Source organism: Kryptolebias marmoratus, linkage group LG2, assembly GCF_001649575.2.
Source record: "Kryptolebias marmoratus isolate JLee-2015 linkage group LG2, ASM164957v2, whole genome shotgun sequence".
NCBI lineage: Eukaryota > Metazoa > Chordata > Actinopteri > Cyprinodontiformes > Rivulidae > Kryptolebias > Kryptolebias marmoratus.
Window position 1 is genome coordinate 35908415 of NC_051431.1, and position 25564 is coordinate 35933978.

The 25564-nt window shown below is 41.6% G+C and overlaps 1 protein-coding gene across 1 annotated transcript in view; it reads left to right on the forward strand.

Annotated features, from left to right (window-relative positions):
* Nucleotides 1-25564, forward strand: part of ryr2a (ryanodine receptor 2a (cardiac)) — a 509073-nt gene that overhangs the window by 170098 nt on the left and 313411 nt on the right. Inside the window, exons 29-33 of the mRNA XM_037973568.1 lie at nucleotides 5539-5627; nucleotides 7816-7961; nucleotides 8121-8232; nucleotides 16909-17069; nucleotides 22848-23007. Coding sequence (XP_037829496.1) covers nucleotides 5539-5627; nucleotides 7816-7961; nucleotides 8121-8232; nucleotides 16909-17069; nucleotides 22848-23007 — 668 coding nt within the window. The remainder of the gene's footprint in view (nucleotides 1-5538; nucleotides 5628-7815; nucleotides 7962-8120; nucleotides 8233-16908; nucleotides 17070-22847; nucleotides 23008-25564) is intronic.

A 25564-nucleotide genomic window follows, 5' to 3' on the forward strand; every position in this document is an offset into this window, starting at 1 on the left:
ACTATCTCAGCCCCCGCTAAACCAGCATAGGCACCAGGACAGAAGCAAAGGGAGCTACTATTCCTTCAAAGTTCTCCACCCTACACATCAAGGCCCTACTGATAAGTTGTGTTGCATATGCTGGGGGGCAGGGGATGGACACCAAGGTGCCAGTACGAAACCCCCTCGAGCCAGCTCCACAACTGGCCTCCTCCCGACCTGCCTACGTCCATACCACTCTCGCGTTGACTGAGGCCAGGGGACCACTGGAAATCACAAAGATGCCAAGGGAGGGTAAAGCCCCCACCCCCCCACCCCCCACCGGGGGGTGGGGGTTTAAGCTGAAGGTTGGCATTTTGGGTTTTTCTGCAAGCATTTATACAAATTTTACTCCAAATTTAAAGTCTATTCCGGTAGATAAATCAAGGTCCCATTCACTGATAGGAAGTGAAATTGTCAAATCTACTTCTAAAAGTTTTACGTAGCTCAGCTGTTAAAGTTTCTATAAAGGAAATGCTGCCTTCTTACAAACACCTGAATTATTCTTAATCAACAAATCAATTGAAAAAATGTAAATACATACCAACAGTGCTTTCAAAGACCAACTCAGTCTAGAATAAGTTGCTGCATTACTGAGAAACCATGCTTTCTATCTCCTGCTTTGTCTCTTTTTAATGACATTATCAAACAATGGCAGGCTCTTAGCTGTAATACCTAAATTTTGCCACTAGATGACACCAAATGAACTCATCTACAGTGTAAATGAATAGCTCTGACACTTGAACAGGTGAAAAGAACAGCCCACCTTTTGCTCTCTGCAACACCTCCCCTCGTTTGCAGGGTGGATACAGGCCAGGGCCAAACACATCTAAGCTAATGTTTGAAAATGGTGGTTCCATGCTGAGCCTGTCAGGAGGAAGATCTGCCATTTTTTGAACTTCACACCTTTCTCTTAGCTTTCTACATGTGATACACTCAAAGATGAACTTACTCACACTTCGTTTGCAACCAAGAATCCAAAAACCTGCAGATCTGATGGCTGCTTCGGTAAAATGCCTCCCTTGGTGTTGAGTTTGTACATGGTAGTGACTAACTATCAAGGTGGTGACATGATGGCACATACTGCCATTGCTGTGGCAGTGTGATGCATCTGATATTTTTGACTCGGTTGTGAACAAATATGTGAAACCTCCTTTTCTCGTTGTAAATGTAACTGAGAACAACTCTACTGTCTTTGTAGAAGGTGATTGTTGTAAAATGGAAGTCAATTTCACAGACAATAACCTCAGCCAAATTCACTGCCATAACTGCGGCACAAAGCTCAAGTCATGGTATAGTACATCCAGGTTGTGGAGCAAGCCATGCTTTACTTGCTATCAAACCTGTGTAGTATTTTCCATGTCCATATGCAGCCGTTGCCACTGCTCTCTCCGAAGCATTGAAAAAAACACATAGTTCTGTGTGACTGGCAGCATGTGTGTGTAAGATCTAGGGGTCTTAAAATGCTGCAACTCTTGAAGAGAGTTTCTCCAGCTATCCCACAACTTCTCCTTTTCCGGGGGAATGGGAGCATCCCAGTCAGGGGAATTTGAGGTGAGCTCCCGAAGAAGTGCTTTACCTTGAATGGTGATAGGGGACACAAATCCCACAGGCTCGTACAGACTGTTTACAGAGGAAAGGATTCCACGCCTGTGAATGCTTTCCTCTCCTCTTGAACCTGGTAAGTGAAACTGTCAGAATCCAAGTCCGACAGCAAACCCAAACTGCATTACATAGGCAGATTATCTGGTTTGAGATCCAGGTCTTTCAGGTTTGTAGCATAATCCTCACATGAAAAGTCTTCCATAACCTTTTGACTGTTACAAGCCAGCTTATGTAACCTGAGATTTGAACAAGCTAACATTTCCTGCATCCTTTTCAGTAGGCTAATGGGGTCCGCTGGAGAGTGAAGAGATTTCAGGCCATTTTCCATATAGAAATCACGAACAATAAACTGTCTGGCATCGTCTCCAAATTTCTTTTGACCGGCCTCAGCTGCTCTTCTGAGGCAGTAAATAGCCACTGCAGGAGAGGGGCTATTTCCAAAAACGTGCAGATTCATGCGGTATTCTGCTATCTCTCCTTCAGGATCATTATTCTTGAACCAAAGAAACCGGAGAAAATTGCGGTCTTCAGGCTTGACCGCGAAACAGTAAAACATTTGCTGTATTTCCACTGAAAAGGTGATTGGTTCCTTCCTGAACTTTAGAAGAACCCCAACAAGAATATTGTTGAGGTCAGGCCCTGTCAAAAGTACCTGGTTTAAGGAAAGTCCATTATACTGTGCACTAGAGTCGAATAACACTATCAAATAAGACTACTCTTATTTGATAGTGTTTTTTGGATGAAAGACCCCAAAGCAAGGTAAATACCAATGCTCCTCTACCGGTTTTATCGGAGATGCTACTTCTGCATGTCCATTTTTAAAGATCTTTTCCATGAATTCCAAGAACTGCTGTTTCATCTCAGGTTTCTTTTTGAAGTTGTTGTCTGTGAGCTGCGGTCGTCGTGTTCTGAAAGGAAGAGGAGCTACCCAGATGTTCTTTTCATCCTGGTGTACTTCTCTGTCCATGTTTGCAAGGAATTGAATGCTCTCTATTGAAGGAGCCTCCAAGTCATCATCCTTTGTTTGGTGAAAGACATCAGTGTCAGAAGTGTCACGTACTTCACAAGTGGCAATGCTTCTGCTTAAAGCAGAAACTGAGGTGGGGCCATCGCAGCAGTATCTCTCCTTAACTGTGTAGCTCTTTGGACATGGCTCAAAGAGAGAGGGGCGTCCATTTTTTAAAATGTTGGTGTAACAAGAGATCACCACAGATGGCTTATGAACATCTCCAATACATACATCACCAACAACTACCCAACCCAAATCCAGTTTTTGGGCGTAAAGTGCTTTATGTGGGCCATTTACTTGTTTTCTAACCTTATGTACTCTGATCACGTCTCTGCCTAATAATAGCACAATAGGGGCTTACTGATCAAGCTTGTGGGGTATGCTTTGCAAGAGGTTTCAAATGGTTATGATTCAATGCCACTTCAGGTGTCAGGATTCCTGATTGATTATTTTGGATCTCGTTGCATTCGATTATTGTTGGTAAGGAGAGCTGAATGCTGCCATTGATAGATTCGACCATAAAGCCGCGGGCCTGTCTGCCTTCTGTTTCCTTGATTCCTGCACAGGTTTTCAGAAAATATAGAGTGGCTTTTCCTGACATGTGGAACATATCAAAAAATTCGGACTGTGCAAGTGATCTATTACTTTGATCGTCCAATATTGTATACATTTTAACTGCAGCATCAGGACGACCAGCAGGAAATACTCTCACAAGACTCATGTTAGAGCAGGAACGTCCTGAGATTTCCTTGCCACAGATTTTGGTGCATGTAGTGGAAACAGCTGTTTCTGTATTGCTGTTTTCTGCCTACCTGCCGTCTGACATGGGAGAAGTTTGACCATGGTGCAGTCCCTGGGTGTAGAGTGGTGACATATTTTTTACTTCCACACTCTGTGCAGATTATCTCCTCTTCACAGTTACAAATGTAGAGCCTTGTAACACTTGTAGCAAATCCCATATTTATTCAGAATTGCCTTTCATTCATCAATGAGCATTCCTCTGAAGCCTCTACATTTAGAAAGAGGATGGGATTTGTTATGTAGCACACAATGTTTGGGTGGCTCTTCTGTTGTGTTGGTTTTTCTTGCAGATGAAATGCTGGTTAGTGCAGAATCCCTGTGCTCTGCAGGTAATGCCTTAGTAGAGACCCCAGTTTTCAGTACAGCGTTGGGCTTATGACCATCGGCTCTCGGGACTTGCCATTGCTGTTCAGTTGAATCATTAATCAGTGTCGTCAGCATGAAACTGGGATCAGTCCTCATTTTTGCTTGATTACACACAAAGTTCACAAAGAAGCTGATTGGAGGATGGAGAACACTGTGTTCTAGTTTATATTGAAATCCTGATGAAAGCCACTTCTCTTGTAAATAGAATGGTGACTTCTGCACAACAGGGTTAATACCACGAGGCGTGTCTAAGTAATTTAGACCTAGTAGATCACCATCTACCTTTTCTGCCTCTATCTCCATTCACAAATCTCCCAGTTCTCTTAATTTGCGGTGGTCTTTATTAGAGATTTTGGGAAAACTCTCTAACCTTTTGAACAGGGAGTTTTCAATCACCTCTGCAGCCACATAACATTCATTTAGTCTATCCCAGACTGACCTGAGTCCAATCTCAAAGAATTCACATGCACTGTTCTTATACATCTAGCATGTTCCACTGAGTCTTTCCCCAGCCATTTAACCAGAAGATCAAGCTGTTCATTGACTAAGAGGTTTAAATCTCTGATGGCACCCAAAAAGGATGCTCTCCAGGCCGTAAAGTAGTAGTAGTAGCTGCGCGCCAGCTGAGAAACCGCAGAGAAACACCATCGATACTGCTGCAGTTCCAAGCCGGTTTTAATGTTTTAGGCCGCAATATTTTTGCAAGTAGTTCAAAGTTTAAACTGATATTGTTGTGAATCTTTGGTGTAAACTATATCTTCAAGCAAACGCCCCCCAAAAGAATATCAACACCACCCTTTTGAAAATATTGCTGCCAGCACCCTCTGTCATCCTCTCAATGCCCCCCAGGGGGCGGTACCGCCCCCGTTGAGAAACACTAATCTAATAGGTGATATGATCACCAGGCATCACACAGACCAAAATCTTCCATATACTGCTTTAATTTATTAACTGACTGCATGTTACGAAGTGCAGATGATCTACTAAGCCTGTCTAACTCTGTGTCCAGAGTGAGGTTACACACACAGAGGGCACAGGAAACAAAACCACACAAGAACTCACAAAACTTGTTATATTCAATAAAACCATGGAGTAAACTCCCAGTCCCGGAACAGCTGCCCATTTACATAAAGTCTGTTGACCATTATAACAGCTGGCTGGGGTTTGAGAGTACAGGAAAGAGATACAGATAAACACCAAAAGATTGTTCCATGTGTTTTTTTCTCCGGGAAGTAAAACAAAAAAGGAGATGGAAGCCACTGACATCAAGACATGAAAGCTTCTCACAATGCAAGGGGGGTTTCCAGCACCTTGAGACGTACACCAAGAGAAAAGAGAGAGTTAGAGGACTTGGGACCATTAGAGGCATTATACAAGATGAAACAACCAAGATCCTGGAGTACATCAGAAAGAAAGCCTCCAGTGATTAACTGGTAAGCAAAGTGTCAGACACCAGAAACCCAATGTGGAAAAAAGAAAGAGGAACCCTCATGGAAAGATAAGCTGGTATCAAGAAAACCTACCAGTGGCTAGAGAGGACTGGACTGAAGGACAGCACAGAGGCATTAATCACTGCAGCACAAGAGCAGGCCCTCAGCACAAAAGCAACAGAGGCCAGGGTCTATCACACCAGACAGGACCCAGGACACAGACTGTGCAAAGATGCCCCTGAGACAGGAATGTAATATGCAAGCAGGTAAAACATACAAGGAACGCTATAACCAATTTGGCTGGAATAGTGTACAGGGTCATCAGTGCCGAGTATGGACTGGAAGTCCCACAGTCAAAGTCAGAGACTCAGAAAAGTGCAGTCCTAGGAACAGCTAAGGTACTGCACAGAACCTTCAAGCTCCCAGGCCTCTGGTAGAGAACCCAAGTTTGAAGTGAAGTGGAAATGCCCATGTGGAAAAATAGGGTGACCTGGGTGTTTTTTTAGTATGTGTATTGGCAATTTTGATAACTTTTGCCAAGTGTAATCAACACTTAGATGTTACTTCTCCGGCTGTCCCTTCTCCTTGCTGATATCTGTCTGGTTCCTTCTTCTGGTTTGGGAAATTGAAACTGACAACATAAATGTTTGTTAAGAAAGACCTTAGTGGCCTTGCTACTAAGCCAATACCCTGTGGGGCCACCTGATTTTTATAACCTCATCAAACACAAATATTTTGATACCATTAAATAGATCTTTAAAAGACAAATCCAACACAGTTTGAATTTCTAAAATTGGCCTACTGGTTACCAATTTATTGTCAAAAAATGATCATTAGAGTCAGATACAATTCTTAAATAGGCAGCAATAGAAAGTATTGTGTTTAACTTTCTAGAACTTCCGTTCACACACCGGGCTGAAGCTGAAGAACTGCTCTGATTGGCTGTAAATTTACAGATTATTCCTTCGTGGAAAACACATGAGCAACGCAGTCGAAAGTGCCAGCTCCTGCTCACAGATTTTTTATTATAGATTATAAAATGTTTTATTTCATGTGTGTTGAGAAAATAATGAACAAATTAGATGATGATTGCCTGACCCAGTTAGCTATAGCGCTACCATGCATTCTTTATTTAACTTATTAAGAACATATAGAGAATGAGTGTACAGGTGGCCTTGCTAGGCTTACGTGACTGCATTTGTGACTGCAGGAAATATATAGTAGAGGTCTAGTCTAGAAACTAGCTGAAAACATGTTTTTATCATTTTGTGATCTAAAGACATACTGAATTACATAACTGTATCTGCAATATTTCGATAGTTCTTTGTCATTACTCATGTTTCTAAAAGGTATAAATTTCCCTAAGGGTTAAAATGTTGGGAAATGTATCCAATAATCACAAATATTTTTTGATTTATGAACTATTTTTTTTTTAGATAACAACTGAAAAGAAAACATTTTAAGGATTTATGAATAAATATGGTATAATACTCACTGAAAATGTAATGCCATGGTTTTTGAAGTGAGCTAACCTTTGCCTCACTGCAGCGAACTTATAAGAAAACACTTTTGGAGAAAAAAGAAGTGATTCAGTGGTTAAATTACCTCTTCATGTTCTGCAGAAGCCTGTTAATCACCCATTGATTTAAATCAGCTGTATTGTAGCAGAGAAACAGGTAAAACATGCAGGATAGTGGCCCTCTAGGAACAGGATTGGCCACCCCTGCTTTAGATAAAGGTATAATCAGTCTTCCTCTGGATCATACAGAGTTAATTCTTGCTTCAATGTTATGGTAAATAGTAAATGGCCTGCACTTGTACAGCAGTTTATCTAGTCCAAGGACCCCAAAGTGCTTCACACTACAATCATTCACCCATTTACACACTGATGCAGTAAGCTACATTGTAGCCACAGCTGCCCTGGGACAGACTGACAGAAGTGAGGCTGCCATTACACCGCCACCACCGAGCCCTCTGACCACCACCAGTAGGCAATGCAGGTGAAGTGTCTTGCCAAAGGACACAACGGCTGAGACTGACGGTGCAGGGGCTCAAACTGGCAACCCTCTGGTTACAGGACAAACCCTTACCTCCTCAGCCACTGCTTTGTTAAATCATTGTTAATTAGATATAACTGTTTAAATCAGTTTCTGTAAATTCAGAGTAATTACTTATTCACAAACTTTCAGTTTTCATTTTATTTTTGTTTTGTCAATTTATTGTTGTTCATTTTCTTTTGTTTTATTTTAATTTTGGAATACTATCCTAAAAAGCAAATTTAGCCTTTTTTATTGATAAAGTTATGTTTGAAAATTCCCTGTAATGAATGAATTCAGCCCTCAGCTGTGGAGATGCGATAAATGATAAGAGTGAATAAATTAACTAATCTAAATATTATTGATGGATAAATTAAATCTGAGGCATTTTTCACTAAGAGCTTAAAATAGTTACTAAAGGGATGTGTTTTCATTATATTTATACTTGTTGCAACCTCATTAATCAAGCTCACTCTGAGATGCATCAGTTTCTTCTTCCTGTGGCAGTAAGATTGTTTGAGACATGTTCTTCATTCTTTTTTTTTTGTAGGAGCTGGAGGACTTTGAAACTGTGTCAGACTTTGAAGTCCTGATGAAGGCGCCTCATAGCCCTAATAATCCTAATGGACCTGACAGAGATGAGTTTAACAACCACAAAGATTATAACCAGGAGAAGCCATCCAAGCTAAAACAATGGTACCCTTTTTAATATCAACATACTTGACCTATTAATAACTTTGTTCAAGTACTAGTAAATTGTAATAGCCAACAAATTTGGTAATTTTTATCAGATTTATGGTTTATGGCATTGTAATTTCTGATTTTCAAATATAAACCAACCATGTGATCTGTTAGTTTCACTCTGAAGAAAATCAAGCTAGACAACAACTGTCCTGCCTCCGCTCATCTGTCAGAAGACGTGGCTGAAGACAGAGATGGCTACGACTTTTCCATGCAAGCCTCTACTGTAAGACAGTACTCATTCAGATGAACAAACTCCTGCATGTTACTATTGACAAGTGTCCTCAAAATTCATTAAGCACATACTCCCCTTCACACTTGATGACGATCCGACTATGCTGTCCAAGGCCTACACAACTGATTAGATAGTGGAACTGAGTCTCTTTCAAAATGAAGGCAATTATGTCAATTCTGCTCTCTTGGTACTCACTCAGTAGGTTGTTCCTGTATTTTCTGCTTCCTTGAAATACTCCCCTTGATGCTACCACCATGGATATCACATATGCATTAGTTTTTTTTCCATGACCTTGTCACAATCTGCAGAAGCTTTCACAAAAGATAAACAAACCCTCTCCGTGTGATTTCTTTTGTCAGGTTAGGTGAAATAAATACCTATCACATGACCTTGTCACAATCTGCAGAACTTTCTTTACCTACACTACATTGCCTAAAGTATTTGCTTATCTCTTTTCACACATATATGTACTTGAGTGACATCCCATTCTTAATCTATAGGGTTTAATATGATGTTGGCCCACCCTTTGCAGCTAAATCAGCTTCAAGTCTTCTGGGAAGGCTTTACACTAGGTTTAGGAACGTGTTTATGGGAATTTTTGACCATTCTTCCAGAAGCACATTTGTGAGGTCAGATGCTGATGTTGGACAAGAAGGTACAGACTCACAGTCTCTACTTTAATTCAACCCAAAGGTGTTCTGTTGAGTTGAGGCCAGGACTCTGTGCATGCCAGTCAACTTCTTTCACACCAAACTTGCTCATCCATGTCTTTATGGACCTTGCTTTGTGCACTGGTAAAAATTCACGTTGAAACAGGAAGGGGCCATCCCCAAACTGTTCCCTCAAAATTGGGAGAATGAAGTTGTCCAAAATGTCTTGGTATGCTGAAGAATTAAAAGTTCCTTTCACTGAAACAGCCAAGCCCAACTCCTGAAAAACAATCCCACATCCTAATCCCCGCTCCACCAGACTTTACACTCGGCACAGTGTAGTCAGACAAATTCCGTTCTCCTGGTAGCAGCCAAACCCAGACTCGTCCATCGGATTGCCAGACAGAGAAGCAAAATTTGTCACTCCAGAGATCAAGTCTCCACTGCTCTAGAGGGCATGCTGCTTGACCATGGAAACACAAGGTTGGACAGCATGACAACATGACACAAGACAAAAGTAATTAGATATTGTGCAGTTATTCCAAATTAAGAAAGTAATGATATTTTTTGATTATTAATTGGTGCTATACTTAAGTCTTTATGAGTTTGCAGCATTATTCATGATGGTCATTTCCTTATGAATGTGAATGAGGTTCTGTAATACATTATGGTAAATGGACTGTACTTATACAGCACCTTTCTAGCCAACCAGGCCACTTAAAGCGCTTTACAACACAATCTGTGCCCTCATTAACCCATTCACACAAACATACAGCACTCTACTGAATCTTTACAAAGCTAATCCAAATAAATCATTCTAGAGTCTAATCAGTGCTTTAAAATGCATTCATATACCAGTGGGGCACAGGGCAAGACACAGGTTCAGTGTCCTGCCCATGGACACTTCTACATGTGGCATGCTAGTGGAATGAAACCTCCAACTATCTCATTGGAGGATGACTGCTTTAACCACTGAGCCACAGCCATATCCTGTATGGATAGAACTAGCAGATAATTGTGACCAAACCAGGTGACTGACAAAATACATCATGAAACCTAATGTATTTGCACTGAAATTTCAAAAAATTTGTTTTAACTACCCAAAACTGTTCTCAAGCCAATGTACGTACACTATATTGCCAAATGCATTTGCTTGTATTTCTTCAGACACAAATGAACTTGAGTGACATCCCATAATTAATCCACAGGGTTTAGTATGATGTTGGCCCACCCTTTGCAACTAAATCAGCTTCAAGTCTTCTGGGAAGACTTGGCTTTACACTAGGTTTAGGAACGTGTTTATGGGAATTTTTGACCATTCTTCCAGAAGCACATTTGTGAGGTCAGACAAGAAGGTACCAACTCACAATCTCTACTTTAATTCAACCCAAAGGTGTTCTATTGAGTTGAGGCCAGGACTCTGTGCATCCATGTCTTTATGGACTTTGCTTTGTGCACTGGTAAAAAATCATGTTGAAACAGGAAGGGACCATCCCCAAACTGTTCCCTCAAAGTTGGGAGAATCAAGTTGTCCAAAATGTCTTGGTATGCTGAAGAATTAAAAGTTCCTTTCACTGAAACAGCCAAGCCCAACTCCTGAAAAACAATCCCACATCCTAATCCCCGCTCCACCAGACTTTACACTTGGCACAGTGTAGTCAGACAAATGCCGTTCTCCTGGTAGCAGCCAAACCCAGACTCGTCCATCGGATTGCCAGACAGAGAAGCAAAATTTGTCACTCCAGAGATCAAGTCTCCACTGCTCTAGAGTCCAGTGGTGGCATGCTTTACACCACTGCATCTGACGCTTTGCATTGCACTTGGTGATGTAAAGCTTGGATGCAGCTGCTTGACCATAGAAATCCATTCAATGAAGCTCTCTATGCACTGTTTTTGAGCTAGTCTGAAGATCAGATGAAGTTTGGAGGTCTGTAGCTATTGACTCTCCAGAACGTTGCCGACCTCTGTGAACTACGCACCTCAGCATCCACTGAGCCTGCTCTGTGATTTTCGTGGCCCAGTTCCTTTTGTTCCCAATTGCTTCCACTTTGTTATAATACACCTAACAGTGGACTATGAAATATTTAGTAGTGGGGAAATTTCACGACTTGACATACTGCACAGGTGGCATCCCATCATGATACCATCATACTTGCCAACCGTCCCGCATTGAGCGGGTTTTCAGATCCCTCTAGCATTTTTTTAAAGCGACTAGCGACAAATCTAGTGACTTTGGCGGCTAAATGTAAGAAAGCACTCATTCTGCAGTGTACCGTAAGCCCCGCCCACTTCCCCAAGCACTGACAGCTGTCAATCTCACCGCAGAGAGGAGACCTGCTCCACTCTGTCCACAGTGGCGCTCCCGCGCGTGCTCAAGGGGGCACACAGGAGCGCGATTGTTTTCGTGTGAGTCGTGTTGTCATCTGATGACAGAAACTAAAGATGGAGACGCAGAAAACTGAAGAGCAGAAAGATAAAGATGTAGGCATGAAAGATGAAAGCTTTTCAAGAGGAGGCCTGGAAATGTTCAGGTTAGCTAAAGCTACTAATACTAATAAATAACAAGTTACAGCTGTTTACTGATAAGTATTTACAATATAACAGCTGAGAGGATGGAGAGAAAGATCAGAACTTGAGAGCCCTGATCTTAAGCAACTATGATATGTGTTTAATTCAAATTAATTGATCAGAATTCAGGAAAATCATGTTGAATCTATGATGTTTGTGTGTATTTCTGGGAGTGATGTTTTAAAGACATGATCAGCTGATGAATAGATAAGCTGTGTCTGGCAAAACCTTTTATATGCAACTGTATATATTTGGGCAGACAGACTTAAACACAGATAATGTAATACTTAAAATGTGAATGGTGAATGTGTGTGTATGTGTATGGTTGGGGGGAGGGGGACATTCCCAAATGTTGGCAAGTATGTACCATGCTGGAATTCACTGAGCTCCTGAGAGCGATCTATTCTTTCACAAATGTTTGCGTGTGTATACACACACCATACACACACACACACACACACACACACACACACACACACACCATTTTTCCTTTCTTATCCAGCAGTTCTTCTTATTGAAATTCTTCTTGCCTTACATCAAAAAGGCAAGTTAAGGATGGCTGAGCATAGCACAGTATATACAGTATTGGTTCATGGAGAGCATGATTAGCCATAGGATACTGAGAGTGTGGCATGGTCCTATTACAATCCCTGGCAAAAATTATGGAATCACCACACTTGGAAGAATTTCTTTCAGTTGTTTAATTTTGTATCAAAAAATAAATCACAGACATCCCACAAAACTATCATTTTTCAAAAGTCCAACCTTCTAGTAATAAGAAAGAACAAAAAAGGAGAGAAATATAGTTGTTGTAGTCAGTCACAATTGCTGCCATCTTTCCCTGCCTTTCTCTAGACATGCCACTTTCATCCAGTCAACCATTGTTCATGATTGTTTTGTTTTTTAACCCTGCTGTCACCTTGCTCTTTTTTGTTTGGATGTTAATTATTGTTTTTGTTTTACTTTTTTATATGTTAATCCCATTTCTTTTAGGTGAGGTCTTACATTTCATTCCAAGACATTGACTCCACTTCTCACCCTCTTGTTTCTCGTTTGTTTTGTTGTACATTTCCTGTTTTCCAGACATTTTGATTCAAGTTTTCTATTTTTACTTTTAGGTCTTCCTTGGTCTACCAGATTGCTTCCCTTTTACATTTCTATTATGTTTGGACTTGGTCCAGATTTTAGACACAGCTGACTGGGAACAACAAACATTGTTTGCAAGATTTTGTGATGATTTAACCATATTGAAGAAGTTTCATAATCTTCTCCTAAGTTTCAACTGTCATCTCTTTGGTTGGAACCATGATTTTTGTCAATCCATTTTGTTAAACAGCTCTCCAAGGTGTGAGCACTAACCCGTTACGACCAAGCCTCAAAATTTCCACATGGATATTTTTGCTTATTTTAACCATAAAAAGGCCACAGAATGTAATGTGAGTAAAGACTTTTGCCCATTTTTGTACAATAATTGGAACTTTAAATATCTAGCAATTGCTTGCTATTTACTGTTTATTAAAATACTTTATTGTTAGTTTAAAATTAATAAAAACAAAATTTGTTTTTAGAGGTTTAATGAGAAAAAAACAAACAAACAAAAAAATTGTACCAACAAAAAGATTTTGCATAACTTTGATATTTACAGTATAAAAAAACATAAGGCAACATTTAGAGTCCTTGGCTTACAAATGAAAAAACAGTCCAAATATGAAAACTATATAAATGAATTTTCCTTTTTCTTTCTTCTGCCCCCCATACTCTTACTTTGGTAGTACAGATAGTAGCAGTTCTCATACATGTTCTCCGTTGCTACAACAGATTACTGTTATTTGGAAAATGGCCAGAACATGTTCTGGACCCCAAAAACGTGCTGTTTTGTTGTAGTCCTGTTAAAGCCATGCAATCTTATTATGATACATGGATTAAATCGACACTTCTTTCAACAAATAAGGCGTACAAGAGCAAAAGGTTTTTTTTTAGGGCAGAGCAGGGCAGGTCCAGGTGCGAGCAGTACTGCCAACTTGATTTTTTTTCTGGTGTTTTTGGAGACTTGGAACACTGGTGTGAAAGCAAGTATTGTTCTTTCCAAAGAGCAGTGGGTGCTGCAGTGGGCCTCTCCTCTGTCCCACAGCACTCATGTCCCACCACACTCACAGGAATCTCAGTCCTCCCTCAACGTCCCTCCAGCTGCAGTAAGAGTAGGAGAAATACACCCCATTTCATCCAGGCGGTGCAAAGCTGATAGCAACTGATCGTTAGCAAGATGGAAATGCACTAAAATAACTTAGTTTCTTCTTTGGGTCACTTTTGTAATCCCATTTAAGGATGAGAATTGGAATTATGACATTAAAAAAAACAAAAAAACAAAAGCAAAAAATCAGTAGATCTAGCATGGCATCCAGTGAGCCATTGTTCTCTGTTGGAACAGTGGTTAGTATATCTGGCTCACATGTGGGAAATTGGTTTAAATCCCTGGTCAGGTTAGTCTTTATAATTGTTATTATATTGAAAACCAAAGCACCTTTTTTTGTAAATGGCAACAATAATGGTTCTTACGGAAGCGCATTGCTATCACGCAGGGAAAAAAAAATTGAACGCTATCACGTTATAACATGATACGTATCTTGTTAAAACGTGATACGCATCTTGTTAAAACATGATACGTATCTTGTTAAAAAGTGATACGTATCTTGTTATTCACCTATTGCAGTACAATAGGTGAATAACGGCAATGGCTGTTCGTAACCAAGCAACCGAAATCACCAGAAGGCTAGATAGTGGCAAAAGACAAAACTAGATCCTGTTAAGCATTCTTCAAAATAAAAGACTTCCTCTCTCCAAAATAAATCATAAATAAAGCTTTGAATTTAATTATTTTTCACGTCACCTTTTGTATTGTTCAATAAAAATCTGAAAATAAAATGTTCAGCAAATACATCTGAGCCTCCGTTATAATCGCTCTTTTGCCATTTCCCGAATCAGAAGCTACAATCAGAAGCCAACTTCAGCTTTGATCCAGACAGTCAGTTAGGAACGCCGCCACAGCTAGAGGACCGGACTGACGTTTCCTTCTGTGCTGTCCCGTTCTGTTTAGGATCCTGGTCAGAGTATGCATACTATTAATGGTTTTAATCACAGCGCAAAGCAGCATCCGTATCCGTGTAGACCAAACATGAAGGGAAACCTGATCAATTCCTGTTAGCCACTGTACTAGCCTAGCATAAAACCACCACTTCCTGGACCTAAAATTATCACGTTTTAACAAGATACATATCACGTTTTAACAAGATACATATCATGTTTAAACAAGATACATATCACGTTTAAACAAGATACGTATCACGTTTAAACAAGATACGTATCATGTGTAAACAAGATACATATCACGTTTAAACAAGATAGGTATCACGTTTTAACAAGATACGTATCATGTTTAAACAAGATACGTATCACGTTTAAACAAGATAGGTATCACGTTTTAACAAGATACGTATCATGTTTAAACAAGATACATATCACGTTTAAACAAGATAGGTATCACGTTTAAACAAGATACGTATCATGTTTAAACAAGATACGTATCACGTTTAAACAAGATACGTATCACGTTTAAACAAGATACGTATCACATTTAAACAAGATACGTAACACTTTTTAACAAGATATGTATCACGTTTTAACAAGATACATATTACGTTATAACGTGATAGCGTTCAAAATTTGTTTTTCTTGCGTGATAGCAATGCGCTTCCGTAGGTTCTTATATAATTAAGTGTAAAAAAAGAAAATGTAGGTCAAAGGTTGTTATTTTGCTTTCATCCATAAATTCCTCTCTGGCTGCAGACAGAGGCTCACATCATACTCCTCACTTTTAAAGGCATTGCTCTTCTTGCAGAGTTTGTAGTGCCTTCACCCCATGCTGGCTCTTTGACTTGTGGTCTGTACGCTGCTGGTGGGAACAAGTAGGTCTTTACCACTTGGGGTCTCTGAGGTTCACTTTGGAGTGAAATACCAAGGAGATGTGCAGCAAGCTCCTCTTGAAATTGCTAACAGGCTTCTGTTTCATTCTGGCACATAACTCCATGTGGAGGACAAAGGAGTTTGTCATAGCAATGCCAACCAGATGTTGGAAAACAGTGGTGGGCCATCTCTTGGTTTTTTGATAGACTGTATTGTTGCTGATCAACTGGAGGTGTCTACTCCTCTCTTGTGTTTGTTGTACTCTGTCAATGTGGTGGGCTTGGGAACAGAGACATTTTGTTGTTTCATTACCTGTCTTCTACCAGCACTGCACAGTGTACGCTGTCCCCACTGTACACTGGGTGGACAGTGAAGCACATGGACACCTTTCTCGTATCCATCCACTTCACAAACAGCAGCTGCCCATCCCTGTTCCACCAGATAATGCCTTGAGGGGAGCTTTTGGAGAGTCTATTTTCTTGGATGGTGAGGAAAGCAACTCCTCCCTTCCTGTATCCCACAAGCACCAAATCCCTGCTGGCTCAGGTTTCGGAAAAGGAGGGGACTGGTGTAAAAATTGTCAGTGAAGGCAATATACCCAGACCCCAGGTAGTCTTTATTGACCAGTTCAGTTACTACATCACAGAGAGCCCCTTCACTGATGCAGTCTTGAATGTCCCCATGTACAGCTTGAAGTCGATGGTGTAGCCATTTATGTCAGCGAACACAAAAAACCTGGGACTCCACTTTGTTGGCTTGGCCTTAATGTACTGTTTGATGCTTAGCCTGACCTTGGCTGCACCCATACTTTTGTCCTTTGCAAGGTGCTGTCTTGGTTGGTACATGGCTTGCACTTTAGGCAGATCATCTCCATAAGAGATCTGACTGCAGGTGGTCATAATCCTCTGTGCCGTTTTTCTCGTCATTTTTCTCATTATAGGAAGTTCTCTCAACAGTAACTTACTTGAAGCACTGCCAGGGGGATGTTGGCATAATGTTGTTTTAGCCTAGACATTAGGCCAGTTTAATCAGTCTTGCTTCAAATTCTTAATTTTCAAAACACACTGGTGACAATGGGTGCAATGCCATAAATTTACAGCCACCACTCTCCACGCAGGACCTTGATATGCTACCACCACAATAATACACCACAACAAGAAAAGTTTTGTGCATCCTCAAAACCACTGTGAACCTATCATGCTCTTTCCAGCTAAGCAAGGTCGTCATCCAGTGTGAAGGAGGCCTAAAAAAGTAAATAATTAAAAAGAATGAATTTTTGTAGAGTATAAATGACTGACAATGAAATTTTGAATTTATTTGCAGTTTTTTTATTTGTCTTTAATTCTGATGTTAGACAAACATAAGATAAAGTATTCAGTCTGATGATTAAGATAAGGTATTTACCATTTGACACTGTGATGTTCAGTCCTCAAAGCTTGTTACTGAGGATGGGAAATGAACAGAAACTTGTGTTCCCTTTTCTGTGCAGTACTATTATTCGGTGCGCATCTTCCCGGGTCAGGAGCCCACCAGTGTCTGGGTAGGTTGGGTAACCTCTGACTTCCATCAGTATGATCCCAGCTTTGACCTTCAAAGGGTCCGAACTGTCACCGTTACTCTTGGAGATGAGAAGGGAAAAGTTCATGAGAGGTTAGTCAAGTAGACAAACGTATGTCATTTTCTGTCCTAGAGAAGAAAAAACTCATTTAGTTCTTTGCTGGAAACCTTTGTTTTAATGAAATCATCATATTGCAATAAAAACATATATACAGACACTTGCTCTTAGATTATGATTGTGAGTTTTTAAGTTTTAGTATTTCCAAGAGATTTTCATTTTAAAGATTTTGTTGGCCTAGAGGGTGGGGCACAGTGGCGAGCGCCTGGTGGCCGGGCTTTTGCCTATGGAGCCCGGCTGGGCACAGCACCTATGGGAGGGGCCAAAGGGGTCAGGTGCAATGTGGGATGGGTGGTGTCCGAAGGCGGGGACATGAAATGTCACCTCTCTAGTGGGGAAGGAGCCTAAGCTAGTGTGTGAGGTTGAGAGGTTCCGGATAGAAATAGTCGGGCTCACCTTAACGCACGGCTCTGGCTCTAGAACCAGTGTCCTTGAGAGGGGTTGGATACTCTTTTACTCTGGAGTTGCCCACAGTGAGAGGCGCCAAGCAGGAGTGGGCATACTTGTTGCCCCTCATCTTGGTGCCTGTATGTTAGGGTTTACCCCGGTAAATGAGAGGGTAGCCTCCCTCTGCCAACATGTAGGGGGAAGGGTCCTGACTGGTTCACAGGGTCCACCCTTTTTGGAGTCCTTGGAGGAGGTACTGGAGAGTGCCCCTCCTAGGGACTTTCTTGTTCTGCTGGGGGACTTCAACGCTCACGTGGGCAATGACAGTGAGACCTGGAGGGGTGTGGTTGGGAGGACCGTCCCCCCTGATCTGAACCCGAGTGGTGTTCAGTTGTTGGACTTCTGTGCTCGTCATGGATTGTCCATAACGAACACCATGTTCAAGCAAAAGGGTGTCTATATGTGCTCTTGGCACCAGGACACCCTAGGTCACAGTTCAATGATCGACTTTATTGTTGTTTCATCTGATTTGCGGCTGCATGTCTTGGACATCCGGGTGAAGAGAGGGGTGGAGCTGTCAACTGACCACTACCTGGTGCTGAGTTGGCTTTGATGGTGGGGGAGGATGCCAGTCAGACCTGGCACGCCCAAACGTATTGTGAGGGTCTTTTGAGAATGTCCGGTGGAGTCTCCCATTAGACGGAGCTTTAACTCCCACCTCCGGGAGAACTTCAAACATGTTCCGGGGGAGGTGGGGGACATTGAGTCCGAGTGGGCCATGTTGTGTTCCTCTATTGTTAAGTGGGCTGACCGGAACTGTGACCACAAGGTAGTTGGTGCCAGTCACTGCAGCAACCCTCAAACCCGCTGGTGGACACCAGCATTGAGGGATGCTGTCAGGTCGGTGAGGCAAAAACTCGGGCATTGGAGGAATTAAAAGAGGCCATGGAAAAAGACTGCCACACGGCTTTGAGGCGATTCTGGTCCACCATACAGTGTCTCTGGAGGGGAAAGCAGTACAGCATCAACACTGTTTACAGTGAGGTTGGTGTGCTGCTGACCTCGACTCTGGACGTTGTGGCTCGGTGGGTGGAATACCTTCTCAATCACACCAGCACATCTTCCATTGAGGGGGCGGAGCCTGGGGATTTGGGTTCGGGCTCTCCAATCTCTAGTGCTGAGGTCATCGAGGTGGTTAAAAAGCTCCTCGGTGGCAAGGCTCCGGGGTGGATGAGATTCGCCCGGAGTTCCTTAAGGCTCTGAATGTTGTAGGGTTGTGTTGGCTAACGCGACTTTGCAATATTGAGTAGACATCGGGGGCAGTTCCCCTGGATTGGCAGACTGGGGTGGTGGTCCCCTTATTCAAAAAGGGGGACCGGAGAGTGTGTTCCAACTACAGAGGGTGTGTGGGAGTTTGCCCAACCAATCTACATGTGTTTTGTGGACTTGGAGAAGGCGTTCGACCATGTCCCTTGGTGAATCCTGTGGGGAGTACTCTGTGAGTATGGGGTACCAGGCCCTTTGATATGAGCTGTTAGGTCCCTATATGACCGGTGTCAGAGCTTGGTCCGCATTGCTGGCAGTAAGTGGAGCTCGTTTCTGGTGAGAGTTGGACTCTGCCAAGGTTGCCCTTTGTCACTGATTCTGTTTATAACATTTATGGACAGAATTTCTAGGCACAGCCAAGACGCTGAGGGGACCTGTTTTGGTGGCCTTAGGATCGTGTCTTTGCTTTTTGCAGATGATGTGGTCCTATTGGCTTCATCAGGCCAAGATCTACAGGTTTCGCTAAGGCGGTTCGCAGCCAAGTGTGAAGCAGCTGGCATGAGAATCAGTGCCTCCAAATCCGAGGCCATGGTTTTAAGCCGGAAAAGGGTAGAGTGCCTTCTCCAGGTCGGGGAAGATGTCCTGCCCCAGGTGGAGGAGTTTAAGTATCTTGGGATAATGTTCACGAGTGGGAAATTGATAGGTGGATTGGTGCTGCATCTGCAGTGAAGTGGGTGCTGTACCGGTCTGTCATGGTGAAGAGAGAGCTGAGTCGATCTACGTTCCTACCCTCATCTTTGGTCACAAGCTTTGGGTAGTGACCGAAAGAATGAGATTGCGGATACAAGCGCTGAAATGAGTTTTCTCCACAGGGTGTCTGGGCTCTCCCTTAGAGATACGGTGAGAAGCTTGGTCATCCAGGAGGAACTCAGAGTAGAGCTGCTGCTTCTCCACATCAAGAGGAGCCAGTTGAGGTGGCTCGGGCATCTGGTTAGGATGCCTCCTGGACGCCTCCCTGGTGAGGTGTTCTGGGCATGTCCCACTGGGAGGAGGCCCAGAGGAAGACCCAGGACACGCTGGAGAGACTCTTTCTTGGCTGGCCTGGGAGCGCCTAGGGATTCCCCAAGAGGAGCTGGCTCAAGTTGCTGGGAAGAGCGAAGTCTGGGCCTCTCTGCTTAGGCTGCTACACCCTGGGGGTAGGGGCTGGAGTAGAGCTGCTGCTCCTCTGCATAGACAGCAGTCAGCGTAAGTGGTTTGGCCATCTGATTAGAATACCTCTGAATTTGGAAAACCTCCAGAAGCATGTTCTACTGGGCAGAATCCCTGGTAAGGACCCAGAACTCACTGGAGGGATTATTTAGCTTCTGGCTTCTAGCTTGGGAATGCCTTGGGATTACCCAGGAGTAGCTGGAAAGTGTGATATTAAAGTTTATCTCCTGGATCTGTTACCTTTGCAACCTGTCAACAAAAAGGTGGAAAAAAATGAATGAACTGATTGATCTTGGGTTTACCTTGAAAAAAATAAAGACAGTCAGGTTTTTTTGTATTGCTCCTGTTACGTTTTTTCAAGATCGTTGCTCTTCTTTATTTTCTGACTGTTCAATTTTATCACCTTAAGCATCTGTATTACTTCCATTTGTCCGTATGTCCTTCCATCCATCCATCCATCTTCTACCACTTACCCATGATCCACACCTCATGACCATAGGTGAGAGTTGGAAAGTAGATAGACAAGTAAATTGAGACTTTTGCCTTTTGACTCAATTCTTTCTTTACCATGACTGACCAAAGCAATGCCCTCATTACTATGGTCCTGCTCCATCCTACCATCACTCATGTTCAAGACTCGCAGATACCTAAACTCCTCCACCTAAGGCAAATACTCATTCCCGACTCAGAGGGAGCATTCCACCTATTTCCAGTTAAGTACCATGGCCTTGGACTTGGAAGAGCTGACTTACATCCCAGCTGCTTCACACACAGCCACGAGCTGTCCCAGTGCAAGCTGAAGGTCTTGGCTCGAAGACGCCAACAGAACCACATCTTCTGCAAAAATCAGAAACCAGACACACTGCTCTCCAAAACTGTGCCATAGGGTTCTGTCCATGAACAACACCACAACAGGATTGAAGATGAGGGACAGCCCTGGCAGAGTCCAGCCTGCATTAAGAACAAGTTTGACTTTGTACCAAGATTGTGGACACAGCTCCTGCTTTGGTTATACAGGGATATCCCTTGAAGGCAACTCAGGCATTATGTACTCCCACAGTTCTCCCCACAGAATGCCTAAGGGCACATGGTCATAAACCTTCTACAGATCTACAAAACACAGTCAAGCTCCCATGATCCCCTTGGCAACCCATCAAGGGATAAGATCAGGTCCACTGTTACACAACCAAAGCCACACTGCTCTTCTTGGATCCGAGGTTGAACCATAGGTCGGAGCCTTCCTTCAAACACCCTAGAGTAAACTTTTCTGGGGAGGCTAAGAAGTGTGATCCTTAGTTGGAACACACCCCTTTTTAAAAATGGGAACCCAGGTCTGCCACTCTGCAGGTGTTGTCCCAGTCCTCCATGCAACATTGAAGAGACCTGTCAACCATGACAGCCCCACAACGTCCAGAGCCGTCAGCAACTCAAGGCAAACCATTCACCCCTGGCTCCCTGACACCGGGGAGATTTTTGACTACCTTGGTGAACTCTGCCATGGTAATGGACTCATCTACCCCCAAGTGCCAACATATTGGCCGGATATAGGAGACCAAGCATGCTCTGGTTGGGTCCACTTTCCCTTTCTAAGTCATTGAACAGTTTTCCAAAAACTCCTCAATTCCAACACAAAAACCTTTTCCATGGCCTCTTCAAATTCCCCCCATGCCCATATTTTTGCATCCGCAACCACAGAAGCCGCAATCCTTCTGGCCATCCTGTACCTGTCAGCTGCTTCAAGAGTACTCCAGGACAGCCAAGCCCTAAAGGTCTCCTTTAGCTTGACGGCCTCCATCACCACTGGTATCCACCAGCAAGTCCTTTGGTTGCTGCTACAAGAGTCAATAATAACCTTCAGGCCACATGTTTTGGAAGTCGCATCTCCAATAGAGGCCCTAAACATTGCCCATTTGGATTTTATGTTCCTGACCTCCCCTGGGTCATGTGAAAAACTCTCCAGGAGGTGTGATTTGAAGATCTTGTGAACACCAGTGGTGATGGAGGCCGTCAAGCTAAAGAGGCTTTTCCAAACATTCCCAGTTCAACCTCACTATTTCTATGGGTTTACCAGTACTGTTCAGCAGCTTCACCTGCCACTGGATCCAGCTCACCACCAGGTGGTGATCAGTTGACAGCTCTGCCACTGTCTTTACCCAAATGTCCAAAACATAGGACCACAGGTCTGATGACATGATTACAAAATTGATCATCGACCTTCAGGCTAAGGTGGTCTGGTAACAAGTACACTCATGGACCACCAGATGCTTCAACGTGGTCTTTGTTATGGACATCTCATGCCTAGCACAGAAGTCTAATAACAGAGCACTTCTCATGTTCAGATTATGGAGGCCATTCCTCCCAATCACCCCTTTCCAGATAACTTTATCATTGCCCACATGATCATTAAAGTCACCCATGAGAACAATAGAATCCCTAGATGGCGCCCATTCCAGCACTCCATCCAGAGACTCCAAGAATTACTGGGTAATATAACTGCTAATTAGAGCATAAGCAGAAACAACAGTCAGAACCTCACCTCGTGCAGCTCGAAACTGCAGAAAGGCAACATTCTTGGACTGTACCTACAAAATTATAAAATATTGCATAGATGGTGTTAGAGTAATAGTACAAAAAAATATCCTGAGGTAAAGGTCTGTGAATTCTGTTTGGACCTGCTGCCTTCACTATCCAACCTTCAGTATGTGTACAGAAATGGTTAAATGAATGTTTTCCTAATTACCTGCTCTGTTATTAACAATGTATTCTGTTTTATCTTAAATAATCTGAAATCCTGTGTTTAGAATTTTATTTATTAAAGAATTTGTCAGTATGTTGTTTTATTTTACCCTTACCTGATGTTGATGTACAATATTTACTCCATTGTCCCACAGTATAAAGCGTAGTAACTGTTACATGGTGTGGGCTGGAGAAAGCGGCAGCCCTGGTCAAGGCAGGAACAACAACGGCTTGGAGATTGGCTGCCTGGTTGACACAGCAAATGGTCTCCTGACCTTCACAGCCAATGGGAAGGAACTTAGCACCTACTACCAAGTAAATATTTGATTCAAAATTTTTTATTCTCTACTCCTTCTCTTTGACCTTTTGTTATTTATTGTTCAATACTCTTACCATGTACACCACTTTTCATCATGTTTTCAATTAGTACCTCAGCCACATTGTACTTTTTCAGCCTAAGTCATTTCATACCCATACATTTTGGATACGAAAAGAAGCCTTATGTCACAGGTCTCTTTTTATCCCCTTTTATTTTTTTGTACCGACTCCGATAATTTCATCCTTGTTCTCTTTCATAACTGTAATTTTTTTATCCACAATATGGTGCCCTAGAAAGTGGTCGTATACTTGAATAAAAGTAGTGCATAGAATATGTTTACTACTCTAGGTCTCTATTTGTATCCACATTTGTCTGTTTTGTACCCACTTTGATAGCTGCACACGCATTTTAGATTTATTTATTGGGGTACATGCTTGAAATAAAGATAAGCAGATTTGAGCGAGTTCAATTTTTTTTTCTTTTCACATTTTTATTCTAATAATAGTAATAGTTTTATTTTTCATTCTTGTTCTTGATCACTTTCATATTCTTATTCGTTATCTTATTCCAGTTCATATTCTCATTTTGAGTCTTCATCCTCTTCTTCTGATTATTATTATTATTATTATTATTATTATTATTATTATTGTTGTTGTTGTTGTTGTTATACCTGAACCTGACAGTCTGTGTGTGTGAATTATTATTATTATTATTATTATTATTATTGTTGTTGTTGTTGTTGTTATCAACATTAGACCTGGGAATTTTGGCATTCTCATTTTCTTATTCTCATTGTCACTCATATTCTCATGATCATTCTTAGTTTAATTTCAAATTTTATTCTTATTCTTATTCTCATACTCATTTCTATTCCCATTCCCATGCTTATTCTTAATTTTAATCATTTCAAGGTCAAGCCTTGGCATTTGGGGCATGTTGCCTCAGATGTTTTCGGAAACACCCTGGACCAGTGCAGAAGAAATTTAAAAATACAGTTCAATTCAAGTTAGACATTGGACCGAAATAATAGAAAAATTTATTATGTTTTAAAGTAGGCTAGGTTGTGCTTTGTATTTAATCCAAGCAGCGTGCTGCAATATACCTGCTCCTTCAAGAGATTGTTCCTGGCAGGTATATTTGATTCTTTTTTTAAAACAATGTACTAAATCATGCACGAAGCCTAGAATTGTCACTCATTTCTTTATATTTGCTTCCAAGCAGACAAACTTTCCAGCAATGTTTTAAAGTGGTCTTGATTAATAACTTTCCAGACTTTCTAAAGGTCTTTCAAAACATTTTCATTGTACTTTGCATTTTCTGAAGGATGTTATTTGTTGAAGTTACTTAATTCTGACCTATTGATCATTCAGGTATAAAAAGCCTCCCAAACTCAAGGAATGAACCAGTTAACATAAAACAGACATTTTCTCAAAAACAATTGTATATTTAGGCTCTTTTGTTACCAGCAACCTGTCACAAACACAGTTTGTTCCCTTTTATTTCACTGAGTCTATGAAAAATGTCATAGATAAGACAGTTTGACAGACAGAAGACAGAATTTTTGCACCAGTAAAGTTAATCCTAATGAGATATTAGCTAAAACCTTAACATACAGATGACTTACTAAAGGATTATACATCTCTCAGGTCTTGTTTTGGGTCTTTTGTTGTTTTCTACTTATTTTTAAAGACAGACTTTCAGAGACTCCTAATCTGCATGTGTTACTTTGAAAAGAATTATTAATTAATTAGATTAATTCTAATTTATTAATTAGAACTATTCATCTAGAACACTTTAAAGAATTACAAGAATATTTGGCTATTTGGAACAAAGCATAAAAAGTGACAAAGAGCTGTGCATAGTTTACCAAAAACTGGTGCTGCCAAAAATAACCTGAAAAAATGTTGACTTATTGATGAAAATCAATTTTCAAACTGGAGCTTTCAGAATTGTATTCTTAAAGTCACTGTCTAAAGTTATTGTGGCTCTTTTTGCCTTTATCTAAAACTGAAGTAGAATCAGTCGTAGATGTACATCCACTGATTGCTTTCTGAGAGTTCCATTAAAAGACATGCACTGGTTCATAAGATATTTTGCTGACAACCTCAGACACACATACAAGCTAATCATTAACATTGGAGCCAATGATCTGGCCAAGAAGCAATCTAAAATATTGAAAAAGGACTTTAGCCATCTTCTAAGCACACTTGGAAATCTGAAAATGAAGGTCCTTATCAGTGGACCAATACCGAAACCTGGACATGGAGATGAAAATTACAGCAGACTGCTTATGATTAACAGATGGCTTATTAATGAATGCTCCTCCAAATCCGTGAACTTTATTGACAATCACAAAATCTTCTGGGAACACCGTCACTTATACAAACTAGATGGAGTCGGTCTAAATAAAGAGGGAAAAAAACTTTTCACTGCCAACATCTTCAATGCTGTTAATTACACAAGGCCATCTCCCTCAATCCAGGACACTGTGACGTCAGCGCCTCAGCTCAGGAGGTGCCCACAGTTTCTAAACAAATGCCCCCCCACACCCCC